Genomic DNA, 13,915 nt, shown 5'->3' with positions numbered 1-13,915 from the left:
CTGCCGACAGCTACCAGCCAGGAGGGCTGCCCCTGAACGCCTGTTGTGCAGCCGCACTGGGGACAGGCTTCTGGTTGGATGTGGGGGGACTGGGATGCTGGGCGAGGGGGGCCCAAGGCATTTTCAAGGAAACCTGAAAGGTGCATTCACTGCTGCTCTTGATACAACAGAAAAGACGAGGAAGAAAGCAGGGAAGAGCTGGCTGCAGGATGAGGCCTCCCGTGTAATCCAGCATGGGAGGCAGTTTTAGGATAGCATGACGGCACTGGTGCTGCTGGAATTGGAGAGCCCAAAGTCCGCCAGTGCCACCAGCATCCTGCCCCCCCATGAGTGGCTGTGCAGCTGCCTCTAGAGTGACCCCAAATGGGATCAGGGCCAGCTGAATCCTGACAAGACAGAAGTACTGTTTTGTGGGGGCCGGTGGGTGTGGGGGACTCCCTGGTCCTCAATGGGGTAACTGCCCCTGAAGGACCAGGTGCGCAGCCTGGGGGTCATTTTGGTCTCCCAGCCATCCATAGAGGTGCAGGTCAATTCTGTGTCCAGGGCAGCTGTCTACCAGCTCCATCTGGTACGCAGGATGAGGCCCTACCTGCCTGCGGACTGTCTCGCCAGAGTGGTGCATGCTCTAGTTATCTCACGTTTGGACTACTGCAACGCGCTCTACGTGGGGCTACCTTTGAAGGTGACCCGGGAACTACAACTAATCCAGAATGCGGCAGCCAGACTGGTGACTGGGAGTGGCCACTGAGACCATATAACACCGGTTCTGAGAGATCTGCATTGGCTCCCAGGACGTTTCTGAGCACAATTCAAAGTGTGGGTGCTGACCTTTGAAGCCCTAAACGGCCTCGGTCCTGTATACCTGAAGGAGCGTCTCCACGTCCATCATCCAGCCCAGACACAGGTCCAGCTCCGAGGGCCTTCTGGCGGTTCCCTCACTGTGAGAAGCCAAGTTACAGGGAACCAGGCAGAGGGCCTTCTTGGTAGTGGCACCTGCCCTGTGGAACGCCCTCCCCCCAGATGTCAAAGAGAAGAACAACTACCAGACTTTTAGAAGACATCTGAAGGCAGCCCTGTTTAGGGAAGCTTTCAATGTTTGATGCATTACTGTATTTTAATATTTTGTTGGAAGCTGCCCAGATGCCTGGGGTGGTATTATTATTATTATTATTATTATTATTATTATTATTATGGCGGCCTTTTCCTGCTGCCCCTGACATCGAAAGGTCCGCTGCCTCTGAGCCTGGAGGCTCCGTTTCGCGCCCCTTGAGAGGCTCTCCTGCCAAGCTCGCCTTCTGGGTCGTCGGAGCCCCCGCCTTCCCTCGCCGCCTCCCCCGGCAGCCGACGGGGCGGCTCCCCTTCCCGGCGCCGCCTCTGCCGGTCCGGCCTCCGAGGCGGGGCGAGCGGGGACTACGAGTCCCATCAGGCCCGCCCCGTCCGCCCCGCTCACTTCCTCCTCCGCAGCCGCGCCGAGCCAGCCAGGAGCCCCCGCAACGCCACGCCGCGCCGACGGGCTGCTCGACGGCGCCGCACTCCGGCCCGGCCGCCGCCTCCTTCCGCCGCCGCCGCCGCGCCTCGCTCGCCCCCATGTCCGCCGCCTCGGCAGAGCTCCTGCGGGCCGACCGCGCCCCCTCCCTGCTGGCAAGTAGCGCGCGCCCCCGAAGGGTCCCTGCGCCAGGGGTGGGGGGCCAGACACGGGTCGAGGGGGCCAGACACGCCTCGGGGGGCGGGACACGGGTCCACGGGGCTCCCCTCCTGCCAGCCCCAGGGTGCCCAGGCGCGCCCCCCCGACGCCGCTCCGAGGGTCTCTGCGCCAGGGGTGGGGGGCCAGACAGTTGTCGAGGGGGCGAGACACGTGTCGGGGGGGCGCACCCTCCTGCCAGCCCAAAAGAGCCCTGGTGCCCAGGCGCCCCCCCTCCCGACGCCGCTCCGGAGGGTCCCTGCGCCAGCTGGGGGGCCAGACGCGTGTCGGGGGCGGGACGCGTGTCGACGGGGCGCATCTTCCTACGAGCCCAAAGGAAAGCGACCCCTCCCCGACGCCGCTCCGGAGGGTCCCTGCGCCAGGGGTGGGGGGCCAGACACGGGTCGAGGGGGCGAGACACGCCTCGGGGGGACGGGCGGGCGACGGGGTGCAGCCTCCTGCAACCCCAAAGGACCCCCGGTGCACAGGCGCCCTCCACCCCGGCCCCGGGGGGCTCCGTGATCCTGGACAGCCGTCGGGGGCTGCGCACCACGGTGCCAGCTGCCCCGCCCCTCGCGGCCTCGGGAGGCTTCTCTGCCCGGGCTCGCCCTGCCCTCGCCTGGCGCAGTGCCCGGCCGAGGGGGGCAAGACCCGCCTGGGGTCTGGCTCGCAGCGAGGGCGCCTGGGGAAAGGGCGTAAGGGCGGACTTTACTGCAAAGGGTCCTGAAGCTGGCTGGGGGCCAGCCTGGCCACCCTCACGGGGTTGTGGGGAGGGGGAAAGGAGGAGAACCGCTGGGCCCCCTGGGCTCCTCGGGGGAAAGCCAGGCAATAAGGAAGAACAACAGCAAAGATAATAAAGAAAAGTTGGAGCAGGGGAGCCAAAAAGCTGAGTAATTCAGAGATGGGCATCCTGAGGTGGGCTGAGCAAAGCAGACCCCCTTCACCTGGGGCTGCAAAGTCTGGCGGAGGTGCCACGCGCATGCCCCCCTCCCCAACTCTGGCTGCTCCCTCCCTCTGGATAGTCGGGGCTCTCCAATAATAATAATAATAATAATAATAATAATATTTAATTTATATCCCAGCCGAAGCCGGGCTCAGAGCAGCTAACAATAAAAGTAACACAGTTACATAAAATCACAATCAATTAATTGACATGCAGCCCCGGGCACAGCTGGCTGGGGTGCAAACAGACGCCCTGCCCTGGGGCTTTCTGCTGGACGTGGGGGGCCCAGGACCCCTTGAAACCAGGCTCAGCCCCAGGAACATAGTTTTAATGCCAGCGAATATCTCTGGAGCAAGTGGCATTGTAACTGTCGGACGTGGCTGCAGGAGCGCCTGGACTTGGGGGGCAGCGTGGGTCAGGGGAGGGGCTGCAAGTCACAGACCCAAATCCCCTTTGGGCATTCTTGGGGGGGCTCCTTGCCTCTAGGGCACCTGGCCGGGTACCAGGAGGCTGGGCCCCCTTGGGCCTGATCCTGCCGCTGCAAGGCTCCCCTGTGGTTCTCAGCCTGCCTTCTCCCCCCCCCCCCCGCCCCGCCCCGCCTGCAGGGGGCAGACCAGGCGGACTATGAGGACGAGGACCTGGCGGGGGAGCTGATGGACGGGGGCGACGAGGAGCCCCGGGCGTGGACCCTGCAGGAGAAGGCTCTGCATGAGGCGCGGCTGAAGGCCAAGGCCAAGCGCCGCCTGCGCCGGACATCCTCCCGCGACTCCAACCGCGAGTCCCTCTCCGAAGGCGGGGAGCCCCTCCCCGACCCCAGCAGCCCCAAGGGGAAAAGCCACGACCGCAAATCCCGCATGGGCAAAGGCCGGGGGCTGCCCAAGAAAGGTAGCAACACCCACCCCACAACCCCGGCCTCCTTGTGCCCACTGCGGGCTCTGCCAACGGCCGGAGTGGCTGCAGCCGTCTTGGGGGGTGTTGTTTGGGTGACAGCGCTCAGCCCACCTCCCTCTCTCTCTCTCTCTCTCTCTCTCTCTCTCTCTCTCTCTGTCTAGGTGGCGCAGGGGGCAAGGGCGTGTGGGGGGCCCCTGGGGTGGTCTACAGCTACCAGGAGCCGGACGCCCGGGACCCCAACTACGACGAAGTGGCACAGGTACCCTGGGCCAGAGGAGGGGGGCCTGGGGGGGGTTCTTCCCAGGCAGCTGTCCTTTCTCCCCACCCCGAGGCCACGTGCCCCATTGCCATGGGAGACCTTGTCCCTCCTGCCCCACAGCCTGCAGGGGGGCATAGAGACCCCTTGGCGGCACAGAACTTGAATCGTCGAAGGCATGGTGAAGGACCCCAGCCCCAGGCAGCAGGCACAGATTCGTATGCCAGGCGCAGCTGTTGCAAAGGGGGTGCCGATTGGCAGGGGGTATTCTGGGTGCTGCGCTCAAGGCGGCAGCCCCCAGGCCGGGGGGGGGGCAGGCGCCCTTCCTTCAGTGCAGTGGGGCAGCCCACACCTTCTGGGGATGATGCCCCGTGGGGTTCATGGGCCGCCGGTTCCAGAAGGCTTGGCGTTGCTCTGGCTGGGCTCTCTGCCCCCTTTCTGGGGGTCTTCTCTGGGTGCCTGGCAGGACCCTTTTGGAGAAAGGGGCAGGGTCCTCCAGGGCGAGGGGTTGTGGGGCTTGACTCCTCCCTCTGTGCCGCCTGGCCTCTCCCCAGGGGGACACGGTCTACGCCACGGTGGTGCCCGAGCTGGAAGAGGAGGAGCTGGAGAAGGCCGTGCAGCCCATGATGAAGGAATACTTTGAGCACGGAGACACTCTGGAGGTGGTGGTGCGTATTCTGGGGCGGAAGCAGGATTCTGGGGGGCAGCCGGGATTGGGGCCCCTCAGATGTTTGCCCCCTGGGCCACTGGGGAATTCTGCTGCAAGCCAGAGGGGGCTCTCTGGGGGGAAGGGAGGGAGGGAGGGCAGGAAGGGATGTCATGGAAGAGGAATCCCAGAGTTGTAGAGTTGGGCAGGGACCTCCAGGACTCATCCAGTCCAACCCCTTGCAGTGCAGGCGTCGCAGCTGAAGAATCCCAGGCTGGCAGCCCTCTGACCTCTGCTTAAAAACCTCCTGCAAAGGAGAGGCCATTCCCTCCAAGGCGAAAGAACGGATCCAGAGACAGGGTCACTTCTTCCTCATTCAGAATCGGACGCTGGATCTGAGCTCTGACTGGGGGGGGGGGAGGGAGGGGGCATTTGTGAAGCCAAGGGGGCCTTTGTTTGATTTATCGGCTACTTTAAAATGAGGCTGTATTTTAAATTGCATTATATTTTTTTACCGTGATTTTATTGGTGTTAGCCGCCCTGAGCCCAGCTCTGGCTGGGAAGGGCAAGGTATAAATAAAATTTATTATTATGAATATTATTATTATTTGACATGGCAGCTGGGAAAGTCTGGTCAGGGCGGGGGCTCTGCTCCCCTTCTCCTGGGCCAGTCGGATCTTGAAATAAGCAGAATGATGAGACCCTCCAGAGTGGCCAGCTGGCCTTGAGGAATCCGCTGGCAGTAATGAGAACTGCAATATCGAAGGTCAGCGGATCCCAGGTCCCCTTTGGTCCTTAAGAGGCTGGGCTCCCTCTTCTGTCTCACCCTGAAGCTCAGCTGCCAGCAAAGTTCAGAGAGGATGGAAGTCGTCCCTTCCAAGCCGACAATTCCGTGATTCATTGGAATTTCTTAAACAGGTTGCTGGGGTGATTCCTGCACCGCAGAGGGTTGGACTAGATGGCCCTATGGGATCCCTTCCAGCTACAGTTCTGTGAGAAGAGCAGCTTGGCAAGTTCCTGTCTGTGCTGGGCAGAAGGGAGTCGCATTTGCAAAGGAGGCCACCAGCCTATCCTGCCCACCCGAATGCCCCACTGAATAATATAACAATAATTTATTATTTCTACCCCGCCCATCTGACTGGGTTTCCCCAGCTACGCTGGGCGGCTTCCAACAAGAGATTAAAAATACATTAAATCATCAGTCATTAAAAACTTCCCTAAACAGGGCTGCCTTCAGGTGTCTTCTAAAAGTCAGATAGTTGTTCTCTTTGACATCTGATGGGAGGATGTTCTACAGGGCGGGTGCCACTACCGAGAAGGCCCTCTGCCTGCTTCCCTGTAACTTGGCTTCTTGCAGGGAGGGAACCGCCAGAAGGCCCTCGGAGCTGGACCTCACTGTCCAGACAGAGACGCTCCTTCAGGTCTACCCCACTGGAAGGGCAGCGAGGGCGTCTCCATGGGGCCGCCACCATGGACTAGCAAGGACTAGCAAGTCGTGGTGGCTACTAGCCAGAATGGCTCTGCTCTGGAAGGAGGCAGTTGGGCTTCCGAATGTCACTTGCACTCATATCCTGCTTGTGGGGTTCCCATAATGGGCGTCTGGTTGGCTACTCAAAGAGAAGGATGCCAGGCTGGGTGGACCATTGCCTTCATCCAGCAGGCTCTCCGAATAATAATAATAATAATAATAATAATAATAATAATAATAATGATAAATTTTATTTATTCCCCAGCCAGAGCCGGGCTCAGGGCGGCTAACACCAATTAAATAAAAACATAATAGGGGGGAAAGAGAGGGGGAGGGAAGAAAAGAAAAAAACCAATTTAAACTACAGGTTAAAATGCAGTTTTAAATGCAGCCGTATGTCCTGCCCCCAGGGCAGTGCGGCTGTGGACTGATCCTGCTCCTCAAAACTTCCTTGCCGTCTTGCTCAGAGCTGCCAGGGCAGACCAGTGAGATGGGTGGGGGGCAAATAATAAAGTTATTCTTCTTACTGCAGGAGCTGCTCCGCGAGCTGAACCTGGGCGGGCACAAGGCGGCTGTGCCCTCGCTGGCCGTGGCGCTGTCTCTGGAGGGCAAGGCCAGCCACCGGGAGCTGACCTCCCGCCTGCTCTCGGACCTGGTGGGGAAGGTGATGAGCCCCGAGGACATCGCGGCCGCCTTTGACCGGACGCTGAGCGACCTCCCCGACCTCATCCTGGACACCCCCGAGGCCCCGCAGGTGGGGGGCGGGCCGAGCCCTGCGAGGGGGGGCTGGGTTGGGGGGAACAGGGGGCAGACGGACGTGTGACCCCTCCGCCCCCTGTGTCCGTCTTTGCAGATGCTGGGCCAGTTCATCGCGCGGGCCGTGGCGGACCATGCGCTGCCGCTGGACTTCCTCGAGCGCTACAAGGGGCGCGTGGACTGCGAGCATGCTCGGTGAGGGGGCCGGGCTCACGGGGGGAGGGCAGATGGGGGCCCTCGCCCGCCCCCAGGTGTGACCCACTCAGGGCTGCCATGCACCCAAGGAAACGGGGGCAGTTGGCAGGCTGGTGTGCCGGTCAAACTCCGGCCCTTGGTGCAGCATAAATCAGTGCCCAGGCTTTAGACGAGGGAGCGCACTATTCAGCAGAGAAAACGGTGCGCAAACAGAGAGGCTGTGTGAGCAGATTTACAAGCAGCTTCTATTCAGTGTAGATCAGGACAAAAGGAAACACGTCTGATCTCCTTCGTGTCCAAAGCAAAACAGAAAACTAAACACAAACGGAAGTTCCCAGCGTGCAATGCTGGTGCGTGTTACAGACATGCGACACGCAACTCTCCCGTGTCTGTTCCTTAAGGTGGAACGGAATTCTCAACACTCGGGGCTGTCTTAAGCATATCCGGCGCTGTGGTGCAAAACTCCCTCCGGCACCCCCACCCCCCGTTTCCCAGAGTTTTTTAACCTGCGGGCTGGAGGGCGGCTCCTTCAGCGGGGAAGAGGTGGCGGCTGGATGCTGCGCCTCCTGGCTCAGCTGGCAGCTTCGTGCCATGGTTGCCACGGCAGACAGAGGCTCTGGGCGCAGCGGTGCTTTGGCGAGGCATGCGGAGGCAGGTGAGGACAGCCAGCTGATGCCAGGAGGTGCCGGGTCCAGCCTCCGCCTCTTCCCTGGTGAGGCGTTGCCAAAGCAAAGGAAGGATTGGACTCTGATTAATAAGAATACACACAGAGGCTGGACCAGCAAGACTCTGGGAGGAGTGTGTATAATAATGATTCCTCGCCACCCCCTGGCCCAGGTCGTTTTATTCACAAAAGAACTTTTTACACAGTGTATGCAAGAACCAATCCGATTTCCTCTGAGCATTTCAAAACCCCAACGTGGGACAAAGTTAAAAGTTAAAACTACAAGGAGCTAATTTCCTACTTGAGCATGCGTATGCAATTCAGAGTGAATAAAAGAGGAAGTGAAGAGAAATGCTTTTAGGAAACTCCGGAGGTCATATACAGGAGAGGCAGGATTTACCATCTCCTTATGAACTCTCTTCCTGGCCCTTAAGATTAACAAAACTAACAATAGCTACATCAAAGCTAGCTACCATCTTGATGACCCAGGATGCCCGATGCAGCAACTGGCCTGTGTTTAGAATGCTGATACGTGCCTGTCAGGCGTAGAAAATGAACAGTAGAGAAAATGGCCAGAAATGCAGAGGCTTGTGGGATTTGATCAGAAATTATTGCCCATGAATCGAACCCAGTCAATGCCGTGCTTTCATAATGGACACAATGGCTTGAGGCCTATTTTATAATTCCTCATAGCAATCCCACCTGACCCCCCACACTCTGGATATCTGCACCCTTACACCTGGCACCCTCCAAAACTCCCCCCCCCCCAATTTTTAAAATTAATTTTCACAAGGTTATAAACAAACAAAACACAAACAAACAAACAGACAAACAAAAATCATAACCTTATTAGAATTACACTTATTAACATTGTTAAGTGACTTCCTCGCTTTCCCTTGGTTGAATTTCCATGCATATCCTTATAACGGCTTTCTAAATCCTGATTCTTATAAATTTAACTTAGTCCATTAATATCCTTATATCTTTTCAATTCAAAATTGTACAACATCACTTAACTTATATAAATTCCTAAGCCAATCTGTTGCCTGCAAGCTATTTCCAGTTAGTTTAACTTAACAAATTTAGCTAAATAATCGTTAAATTTTGTCCATTCTTCCCAAAACTTGGCACCCTGGTGCCCCGCGCAACCAGCCTCTATGGGTAAGACGCCCCTGGACCCCCTCGCCCTCCCCACTGGCCCCTCTTTCCTGATGTCTGGCTGCCACCTTCTCCGCAGCGCATGGGGCCAGGTTGCTCTTGGGGGTCCCTCCCAAACCCACAAAACCATTCCCCATTTCCAGGGCTGCTCTGGACCGCGCGGCCATCCTCTTGCGCATCAAGCGGGACGTCAACCGCCTGGACAACGTCTGGGGCGTGGGGGGAGGACAGAGGCCCGTCAAGCATCTCATCAAGGAGGTGAGGCACAAAATGGTTTGCGGCCAGCTTGAGAAAAATGCTCAAATGCACCGTATTTGGTGGAGGTGTGAAAACATAAAACAGCTTTGGAACACTATATGCGAAGAATTAAAGAAGATATTTGAAACATCAGTTAAGAAGAAACCAGAAGACCACCCCCAAGAATAGGATAAATATATTCTTATATGTAACGGCAGCTGCCAGGGCATGGATTGCAAAAAATTGGAAAGGGGAATATGTACCCTCAAATTTTGTGAATTCCTAAATATGGCAAAATTAACTGCAAGAAGAGGGAAATCAAACCAAAAAACAGAGAATGGAGTTGTGTAAGAGAATATATAAAGAAACATTCTTTCAGAATAGAAATATCGATATGCAGAATAAGAACGACGCAGGGATAAGAGCAAGGGTAACAATAAGGAAAACAATGACGAAAGCTCATACCAGAACAAACTTAGTTGGTCTATAACGGGCATAGGCAATCTTCGGCCCTCCAGATGTTTTGGCCTACAACTCCCATGATCCCCAGCTAACAGGACCGGTGGTCAGGGATGATGGGAATTGTAGTCCAAAACATCTGGAGGGCCGAAGGTGGGGGGGTGCCTGGTTTATAACCATAATCCGTTCCGGGGGTCCATTTGTAAACCAAAACAGGTTGTGACCCAAGGCGCGCTTTCGCCAATGGGGCCTCCAGAAAATGATTTGTTCATAGTCCCCCCACCCCAATGGGTTGTCATCCAAAAAAAGGTTGCAAACCGGGACATGCACTTCTGGGTTTGACGTTTTTGTAGTCCAAGGCGCATGCAAACCAAGGAATCACTGTGCAAGTCTTCCAGGGGCTCAAAGGTGGAGCAGCCTGGTGGTCAGAAGCCTCCATTTCTGGGCAGGATGCATCCCCTCTGAGCCCCCCAGTTGCGGAGCCGAGTCTCGCCTTCCGTAGGCCCCACTTTGCATGGCTGCCCTTTCCGGGACCGGCCCCACGGAGCAGCGATGCTTGCCAAGGAAGCTTTCGTTTCCTGGCCTTGAACTCTCCCCAGTTCTGCCAGACACTGTCTGGGGAGACACAGCAGTTGGTGTTGTGCACGGCTGGGGGGGGGGGGGAGTTGGCAGACAGGGGGCTGGAATTTTGCCTTGGTGAAGGTCTGGAGAGGTGCTGCGTCCTGTCTGGACCCAAATTAAAACGTCAAGGCGTTTCCTTCTTGGGGGGCGGCAGAATTCCTTGCAAAACCTGGGGGTGTCAATGCCCCACAATAGCAACCTTTGTTTCTAGGCTTGGCTGTGGGGGGGGGGAGCTGTCCTGAGCTGTTGTGGGGCTCAGTGCTCCTTCTCTGCTATTGTTATTATTATTATTTATTATTACTATTACTATTACTATTATTATTATTATTTTATTATTTTATTAAGATTTTCCAACAAATTTTAACAAATTCAAAAATTCAAATTACATTTTACAATTTCAGTGAACCCCCAACTTCCTTTTCTGGTTTGTAACATATTTGTTTGTTCTGCTTATAATTTTATATCCCTTATATGCTAAAATTAACATTGTCTTCTTAATCTCTTCTTAATATTTGTCCATTGCAAGTGTATTACTCAAATCCAGCCAGTGAGTTCGTTTCAGAGCATTGCTTCTGTATATACATCCTAAAAGGTTCCCCATCTTATGTGTCTTTACGCTGCTTCATTCGCTGGTCTCCCCTCTCCGCTCTTCCAGATGAACCTCTTACTCCGCGAATACCTCCTTTCGGGTGAGGTCTCTGAGGCCGAGCGCTGCCTTCGCCAGCTGGAGGTGCCTCACTTCCACCACGAACTCGTCTACGAGGTAGCGCAGGGCATCCCTTGGGGGGCCCTGTGTGGGGACGGGCAGGGCCGCTGGGCACGGCTTCTGGGCTGGGCCTGGCCCGCTCCCCTCTCAGCCCTCTTCTGGCCTTCTCCCCCAGGCGGTGGTGATGGTGCTGGAGTCCACGGGAGACACAGCCGTGGCCATGATGGTGCGGCTGCTGAAGGTGCTGTGGGAGACGGGCCTGGTGACGCTGGACCAGATGAACCGGGTGAGGAGATCTGCGGGTTTTGGGGGCTGTACCAGTTGAAAAAAAAGAATAAAGTGGTACCTCTGGTTGCGAACGGGATCCGTTCTGGAGGCCCGTTTGCAACATGAGCAGAACGCAATCCGCATCTCGGTGTGTGCGCAGGTCACGCTTCTGCGCAGGCGCGTGACATCATTTTGCGGAAACGGCGAAACCCGGAAGTAACTCTTTTTGGTACTTCTGGGTCGCTGTGGGATGCAAAATTCTAACTAGAAATTGAGTAAAGATTGGCTAACGTTCAAAGAATATCTTTAAATGTACAGTAAGAACACAGATCTCTTGACAGATTTGGATTGAATCTTGAAGTTTAAGGAAATGAGAAAGTCAAAATTTCTCCTGATAATTGACCAAAAAGAATAATAAAAATGAAGTGCGTATAGACTGGTAAGGTGTGATGCTAATGCAGTTTGGCAGGGAGGCAGCCGTGCTGCTCTGGGGGGGGGGGGTTCCACCCTCAGCCTCCCTGCACTGACCCCTCTTGCTTCCTCCCCCCCCCCCAGGGCTTCCAGCGGGTGTACGATGAGCTGGGAGACATCAGCCTGGACGTCCCGCTGGCGCACAGCATCCTGGAGCGGCTGGTGGACCTCTGCTTTGAGGAGGGCGTCATCACCAAGCAGCTGAGAGACGCCTGCCCTGCGCGGTAGGCCACGCTCCGCCCTTCTTGCCCTCAGGGTTCAGGTGGGGAGAGAGCAGAGGTCCAGAGCGCCACGCTTGCTGGTCTCTCAAAACAGCCCTCAGGGGCTTGGATCCTGCGGCCGCTTTCCCACAGGCAAATGTGCACCAGTGAGAGTAGCGGCCTGGACTGGGTGGGCTGCTGGCCTGATCCGTCCGGCTTTCCTGATGCGCTCCTTGCGTCTGACGGGCGCTGGAGCCCCCTCCGTTCCGCCCCAACTTCCGGGAGGGTCCTTTGTTCGTCTGAACCGGAGATGGAGCAGTTTGCTAGGTCTCTCCAGTCCCAAAGCCCACCCATCTCTTTGCTCTTCTTTTGAGGGTCAGAAGAAGAGAATTGGGGCGTTGGGGGGATCCCCAAAGGTCCTCTAGTCCAACCCCTTGCAGCTAGCTAGTTTCTCTGTGTGTGTGTGTGTGTGTGTGTGTGTGTGGCAGGATGGCTGCGGCCATTACAGGTCTGCAGGTCTTTGCAGACTGGAACGGGAGGAGGTTTTGTGGTGGGGGGCCTGGGAATGGGGCAGCGAAGATCCAAAGGCTTTGTCTGTGGTTGTGTGTGTGTGTTGTGTTGTCACTCCCCCCCCCCCCCCAACTCACTCTCTCCTCCTTTCCTCAGGGGCCGGAAGCGCTTTGTCAGCGAGGGGGACGGCGGCCAAATCAAGCCCTAGCTTGACTATTCCAGCCCTGGCCTCTGCCCCCTGCGATGCCCCCCCAGCCCAGCAGGGCCTGCCAGCTTCAAGGAAGAGGCCAGGAGGCTGCGCCAGACACCCCTCGCCCCCCCACCAGAACCAGCCTGGGAAGGAAAGGGAGCTTCAGCCGCCACACCCGGGTCAGCCTGGCGAGGGGGTCAAACGAGGGAGCTTGCCCTCCCGCAGGGCACCCCATCCGGGTCTTACCCCCCTTCTCCAGCCCCCCACAAACGCATCTCAGGAAGCAGAGGGCAGCCTGGGGCCCTGGTCCAGGGAGATGGCGGCCACCTTGGCATTCCTGGCCATATAGGGCTCCCTAGGGACCCAGGCTTCCTCCAACAGGTCTAGCCCCTTGCTGCGTCCCAAAAGGGCACAAATACCTCCCCCAAAGCCCCCTCCGCAGTCCCCTAATTTCTGCAAGGTCTATCCTTGCTGCTTAAGGTTTGTGTTGGGGGAGGAAGATCTCAAGGTCTGGGGAAGCAGCTCTCTCGGGTATCGGGGAGGGCAGAGCGGCGTCACATAAGCACGGCTGGAAGATAAGGTGGCGGGTGGAGATGGGGAGGGGCCTGGTGTCCTTGCAGCGGTGGGGGGAACGGGTGGCATGTGGAAAATCTAAAAATAAAAACGTATCCAAAGGAGCTGGCTGTGCACGTCTCTTCCTGCGACTGGTTGGGGTCAGGGACAGAAGGCCCGGGGGGGGGGGGGGAATGGCCCTGGCAGGGGCACGGGTGTCACCCTCACACAATTTGCAAAAGGTGTGAACCCCCCCAGACACATAAAAGCAAATAATAATGAATTATTTTCAGGCAGGTAGCCGTGTTGGTCTGACGCAGTCAAAAAAATTTAAAAAAAAAGGTATCTGAAGAAGTGTGCATGCACATGGAAGCTTATACCCAGAACAAACTTAGTTGGTCTATAAGATGCTACTGGGCAATTTATTTTTATTATTATTAATTTATTATTTATACCCCAGCCACTCTGGGCAGCTTCCAACAAAAGATTAAAATACAATAGTCCATCAAACATTAAAAGCTTCCCTAAAGAGGGCTGCCTTCAGATGTCTTCTAACAGTCAGGTGGTTGTTTATTGCCTTGACATCTGGTGGGAGGGCGTTCCACAGGGCGGGCGCCACCACCGAGAAGGCCCTCTGCCTGGTTCCCAGTAACCTCACTTCTCGCAGGGAGGGAACCGCCAGAAGGCCCTTGGAGCTGGACCTCAGCGTCCTGGATAGACGATGGGGGTGGAGACCGAGGCCGTTTAGTGTTTTAAAGGTCAGTACCAACACTGAATTGTGCTCGGAAAGGTACTGGGAGCCAATGTAGATCTTTCAAGACCAGTGTTATGTGGTCTCAGCGGCCGCTCCCAGTCCCCAAGTCTGGCTGCCGCATTCTGGATTAATTGCAGTTTCCAGGTCACCTTCCAAGGTAGCCCCACAGAGAGCGCATTGCAGTAGTCCAAGCGGGAGATAACCAGAGCATGCACCACTCTGGCCAGACAGTCTGCGGGCAGGTAGGGTCTCAGCCACATGGAGAGCTGAGTTTCAGCATCTTCAGAGAA

At 56.7% G+C, this 13,915-nt stretch overlaps 1 protein-coding gene across 1 annotated transcript; it reads left to right on the top strand.

The window, feature by feature from the left end:
* Nucleotides 1–1,376: 1,376 nt before the first annotated feature.
* On the top strand, nucleotides 1,377–12,996 carry LOC310853010 (programmed cell death protein 4-like). The gene is made up of 11 exons (XM_083757151.1): nucleotides 1,377–1,641; nucleotides 3,230–3,509; nucleotides 3,677–3,774; nucleotides 4,326–4,439; nucleotides 6,418–6,639; nucleotides 6,739–6,836; nucleotides 8,802–8,916; nucleotides 10,631–10,738; nucleotides 10,857–10,967; nucleotides 11,504–11,643; nucleotides 12,286–12,996. Exons 1-11 carry the CDS (start codon nucleotides 1,588–1,590, stop codon nucleotides 12,335–12,337), a joined length of 1,392 nt encoding a protein of 463 aa, XP_083613277.1. The 5' UTR covers nucleotides 1,377–1,587; the 3' UTR covers nucleotides 12,338–12,996.
* The last annotated feature ends 919 nt before the right edge of the window (nucleotides 12,997–13,915 follow it).

Source organism: Podarcis gaigeae, assembly GCF_964106915.1.
Source record: "Podarcis gaigeae genome assembly, chromosome: 9".
Taxonomy (NCBI): Eukaryota; Metazoa; Chordata; class Lepidosauria; order Squamata; family Lacertidae; genus Podarcis; species Podarcis gaigeae.
Note: the sequence above shows the minus strand (reverse complement) of the source record. Positions and strands in the feature narration are given on the sequence as shown.

What these genes read in the sequence shown, in the direction of transcription:
- LOC310853010 (XM_083757151.1), top strand. Translation starts at nt 1,588, where the DNA reads ATGTCCGCCGCCTCGGCAGAGCTCCTGCGGGCCGACCGCGCCCCCTCC. An exon ending in ACCGCGCCCCCTCCCTGCTG is followed by an intron (nt 1,642 to 3,229) that starts GCAAGTAGCGCG and finishes CCCCGCCTGCAG; the next exon opens with GGGGCAGACCAGGCGGACTA. An exon ending in GAGACACTCTGGAGGTGGTG is followed by an intron (nt 4,440 to 6,417) that starts GTGCGTATTCTG and finishes TTCTTACTGCAG; the next exon opens with GAGCTGCTCCGCGAGCTGAA.